This window comes from Raphanus sativus, chromosome 1 (genome assembly GCF_000801105.2).
Source record: "Raphanus sativus cultivar WK10039 chromosome 1, ASM80110v3, whole genome shotgun sequence".
Taxonomy (NCBI): domain Eukaryota; kingdom Viridiplantae; phylum Streptophyta; class Magnoliopsida; order Brassicales; family Brassicaceae; genus Raphanus; species Raphanus sativus.
Window position 1 is genome coordinate 19156245 of NC_079511.1, and position 5323 is coordinate 19161567.

The window sequence follows — 5323 nt, forward strand, 5'->3', positions numbered from 1 at the left end:
ACAGATAAATGAAGTCGAGGAACCTGAACAACAAATTGATGATATCCTTCTCACTGATCTGCATAATCATGAGTACGAAGATCTTACCGACGATGCCACAGAGGAAGCTGTTGAAGACGAGTTTAATGAAAATGATGATGTTTCTAGTGATGACGAGAATGTAGATGTATCCAAATGATGTATTGGTTATTAATATGATTGATTTTCAGACTTAATGTTTTGGATTTGATGGATTTAGTCATGAAAAACTATTAATGTAATGGGATTTTGTATTAAAAATAATAGATTGAGATTATTGTTGAAAAGTAAACTTGATTTGGGATTGGGCTAATCATTTCTCTAATCATGTTTAGCCCAAAACTTAGCCCAAAATCTAGAATAATCATCCACCTCCTCAAAATAAAAATCTAGATATTCTTATAGAATTATCTAGATAATTAGTATAAAATAATCTAGATATTTAAGTAGAATTCTCTAGACTTAAGCTTAAAATATTTGAGATATTTTGTAATATGGAGGCTATAAATACCTCCACCCTCCTTTCATTTGTATCATCAAGAAATCCAAGCTTGTAAAAATTATCTAAATATTAAGAAATCCTCTTCAAAGTTATAAAAAGCTTTCTTCTTCATAAAGTTTCTTTCTCTTCAAACACTTAAAATACTTTCTCCATTTCTATAAAGTTTTTCATTCCAACAAAGTGGTGTCAGAGCTACAACTTCCTTTTGAAGATGGCAAACAATGGTGTTCCCCTCCAAGTTCCATTGCTCACTAAGAGCAACTATGACAATTGGAGTCTTAGGATGATGGCTATCTTATGAGCACATGATGTGTGGGAGATAGTTGAGAAAGGCTTCAATGAACCGGAGAATGATGGTGGTCTATCTCAAACTCAAAAGGATGGTTTGAGAGTTTCAAGGAAGAGAGACAAGAAGGCTCTCTGTCTAATCTATCAAGGATTAGATGAAGATACATTTGAGAAGGTTGCTGGTGCAAAAACGTCCAAAGAAGCATGAGAAAAGCTTCGGACTTCTTACAAGGGAGCGGAACAAGTTAAGAAGGTACGACTTCAAACTCTAAGAGGAGAATTTGAAGCATTACAAATGAAGGAAGGAGAACTCATCTCAGATTACTTCTCAAGAGTCTTGACGGTTACTAATAACCTAAAGAGAAATGGTGAGAAGTTAGATGAGGTGAGAATCATGGAGAAAGTTCTTAGATCGTTGGATTCGAAATTCGAGCACATTGTTACCGTGATTGAAGAGACAAAAGACTTGGAGACTATGACGATGGAGCAACTTCTTGGATCACTACAAGCTTATGAAGAAAAGAAGAAGAAGAAAGAAGATATTGTGGAGCAAGTTCTCAAGATGAAAATTGATCAAAAGGAAGAAGCTGCCCGAAATCATCCGAGACATGGTGGTGGTCATTTCCGAGGACGAGGACGTGGTGTCAATGGAAGAGGTTGGAGACCATATGAAGAAAACTTCAACCAAAGAGGAGAGAATTCATCAAGAGGTCGTGGAAGAGGAAATCCAAAATCAAGGTACGATAAATCAAGCATCAAATGCTATAGTTGCGGAAGGTTTGGACATTATGCTTCTGAATGCAAAACTCCAAACAACAATAAAGTTGAAGAGAAGTCCAACTATGTTGAAGAAAAGAGTAAAGAATAAATGCTATTGATGGCTTACAAGAAGGATGAACCAAATGAGGTTCACAAGTGGTACCTTGATAGTGGTGCAAGCAACCACATGTGTGGGAATAAAAGCATGTTCGTGGAGCTCGATGAATCAGTGAAAACTGATGTGGCTTTGGGAGATGAATCGAAGATGGAGGTGAAAGGTAAAGGAAATATTCTCATCCGCTTGAAGAATGGAGATCATCAGTTCATTCCCAATGTTTACTACATTCCAAGCATGAAGACCAACATCTTGAGCCTAGGACAACTCTTAGAGAAAAGTTATGACATTCGACTAAAGGATAATAGCTTTTCTTTAAGAGATAAAGCAAATAATCTCATCACAAAGGTGCCAATGTCAAGCAATATAATGTTTGTCTTTAACATTCAAAATGACATTGCACGATGTCTCAAGATGTGCTACAAGGAGGAATCTCGGCTTTGGCATCTTCGATTTGGGCATCTCAATTTTGGAAGCTTAGAGCTACTTTCTAAGAAAGAGATGGTGAAAGGATTACCTTGCATCAACCATCCAAATCAAGTGTGTGAAGGGTGTTTACTTGGAAAGCAATTCAAGATGAGTTTTCCAAAGGAGTCAGAGACAAGAGCAAGAAAGCCACTAGAACTCATACATACAGATGTATGTGGGCCGATCAAACCAAGTTCACTTGGTAAGAGTAACTACTTCCTTCTCTTTATTGATGACTTTTCAAGAAAAACATGGGTTTACTTTTTGAAACAAAAATCAGAAGTGTTTGAAAATTTCAAAAAGTTTAAAGCCCATGTTGAGAAGGAAAGTGGTCTTAAGATCAAGTCCATGAGATCTGATCGAGGAGGAGAATTCATGTCCAAGGAGTTTCTGAAGTATTGTGAAGATAATGGCATCCGAAGACAGTTGACGGTGCCGAGAACTCCTCAACAAAATGGAGTAGCAGAAAGAAAGAATAGGACAATACTTGAGATGGCAAGAAGCATGCTCAAGAGTAAGAAGCTACCAAAGGAGTTGTGGGCAGAAGCAGTGGCGTGTGCGGTCTATATATCAAACCGATCGCCAACAAAGAGTGTTTTAGGAAAGACACCACAAGAAGCTTGGAGCGGAAGGAAGCCCGGTGTTTCACACCTAAGAGTCTTTGGAAGCATTGCTCACGCTCATATTCCAGATGAAAAGCGGAGCAAACTAGATGATAAAAGTGAGAAGTATGTCTTCATTGGGTATGACGCTAACTCCAAAGGCTACAAGCTCTACAATCCTGACACAAAGAAGACAATCATCAGCCGGAATGTCATCTTTAATGAAGAAGGAGAATGGGATTGGAGATCAAATAATGAAGACTACAATTTTTTTCCGTCTTTTGAAGAAGAGAATGTGGAACAGCCGAGAGAAGAGCCCAATACACCACCAACTTCACCAACACCAAGTTCTCAAGGAGATGAAAGCTCAAGTGAAAGGACTCTACGTTTCAGAAGTCTACAAGACATCTACGAGGTAACTGAAAATCAAGACAATCTCACTCTATTTTGTCTATTTGCGGATTGCGAGCCTATGAACTTTGAAGAAGCTCAAAAAAAGAAGTCATGGAGAAGTGCAATGGATGAAGAAATCAAGTCCATACAAAAGAATGATACATGGGAGCTAGCTTCACTTCCAAATGCGCATAAAGCAATCGGTGTGAAGTGGGTGTACAAGGCAAAGAAGAATCCTAAAGGAGAAGTTGAAAGGTACAAGGCAAGATTGGTGGCAAAAGGCTATAGTCAAAGAGCCGGGATCGACTATGATGAGGTATTTGCTCCAGTTGCTTGCTTAGAAACGGTTAGATTAATCATTTCATTGGCAGCCCAAAAGATTTGGAAGATACATCAAATGGATGTCAAATCAGCCTTCCTAAATGGAGACCTTGAGGAAGAAGTCTATATTGAACAACCACAAGGCTACATAGTCAAAGGAGAAGAAGACAAAGTCTTAAGGCTGAAGAAGGCGCTTTATGGATTAAAGCAAGCACCAAGAGCATGGAACACTCGGATTGATAAGTACTTCAAGGAGAAAGGCTTCATCAAGTGTCCATATGAGCATGCACTTTATATCAAAACACAAAACAATGATATATTGATTGCATGCTTGTATGTGGATGACTTGATATTCACCGGCAACAATCCGATTATGTTTGAAGATTTCAAGAAGGAGATGACAAAGGAGTTCGAGATGACTGATATTGGATTGATGTCATACTACCTTGGCATTGAAGTAAAGTAAGAAGAAAATGGAATATTTATTACTCAAGAAGGCTATGCAAAAGAGGTGCTTAAGAAGTTCAAGATGGATGACTCAAATCCAGTTTGCACGCCAATGGAATGTGGAGTTAAGTTATCAAACGAAGAAGAAGGAGAGAGTGTGGATCCAACACTCTTTAAGAGTCTGGTTGGAAGCTTACGCTATCTAACATGCACAAGACCAGACATCCTACACGCAGTTGGAGTTGTGAGTCGATACATGGAGCATCCAACAACAACTCATTTCAAGGCAGCTAAGAGGATCCTACGCTATATCAAAGGTACAATCAACTTTGGCTTGTACTACTCTATCTCTGAAGATTACAAGCTTGTTGGATATAGCGATAGCGATTGGGGTGGAGATGTAGATGACCGGAAAAGCACAAATGGCTTCGTGTTTTTCGTTGGAGAAACCGCTTTTACATGGATGTCAAAGAAGCAACCAATAGTCACCCTTTCTACTTGTGAGGCAGAGTATGTGGCAGCTACTTCATGTGTTTGCCATGCTATCTGGTTACGAAACTTGCTAAAAGAGTTGAACCTACCACAAGAAGAGCCAACAAAGATCTTGGTGGATAACAAGTCGGCAATAGCATTGGCAAAGAATCCAGTCTTCCATGATCGGAGTAAGCACATAAATACTCGTTATCACTACATTAGAGAATGTGTTACCAAGATGGATGTGCAATTAGAGTATGTGAAGACAAATGATCAAGTAGCTGATATCTTCACCAAGCCACTCAAGCGAGAAGACTTCATCAAGATGAGGAGTTTACTTGGAGTAACCAAATCAAGTTTAAGAGGGGGTGTTGAAAAGTAAACTTGATTTGGGATTAGGCTAATAATTTCTCTAATCATGTTTAGCCCAAAACTTAGCCCAAAATCTAGAATAATCATCCACCTCCTCAAAATAAAAATCTAGATATTCTTATAGAATTATCTAGATAATTAGTATAAAATAATCTAGATATTTAAGTAGAATTCTCTAGACTTAAGCTTAAAATATTTGAGATATTTTGTAATATGGAGGCTATAAATACCTCCACCCTCCTTTCATTTGTATCATTAAGAAATCCAAGCTTGTAAAAATTATCTAAGTATTAAGAAATCTTCTTCAAAGTTATAAAAAGCTTTCTTCTTCATAAAGTTTCTTTCTCTTCAAACACTTAAAATACTTTCTCCATTTCTATAAAGTTTTTCATTCCAACAATTATAAGTTAAGGAATTGTGGTTTTAGAATTTGGAGTTTAGAATGAAAAAAATAGATTGAGGTTTGGGGTTTGGAATATATGAAATAGAAGATAAGGAAGATGGGGTTTGGGGTTTGGGATTTCAGATTTTAGGGATTTAGACATAATCATCGTTATTAACTCG

General features: G+C 37.6%; 1 protein-coding gene across 1 annotated transcript; it reads left to right on the top strand.

Moving 5' to 3' along the window:
- Positions 1 to 1103: 1103 nt before the first annotated feature.
- LOC130497461 (uncharacterized) lies at positions 1104 to 1676 on the top strand. Its single transcript, XM_056990263.1, has one exon. The coding sequence runs from the start codon at positions 1104 to 1106 to the stop codon at positions 1674 to 1676; it is 573 nt and encodes a 190-aa protein (XP_056846243.1).
- The last annotated feature ends 3647 nt before the right edge of the window (positions 1677 to 5323 follow it).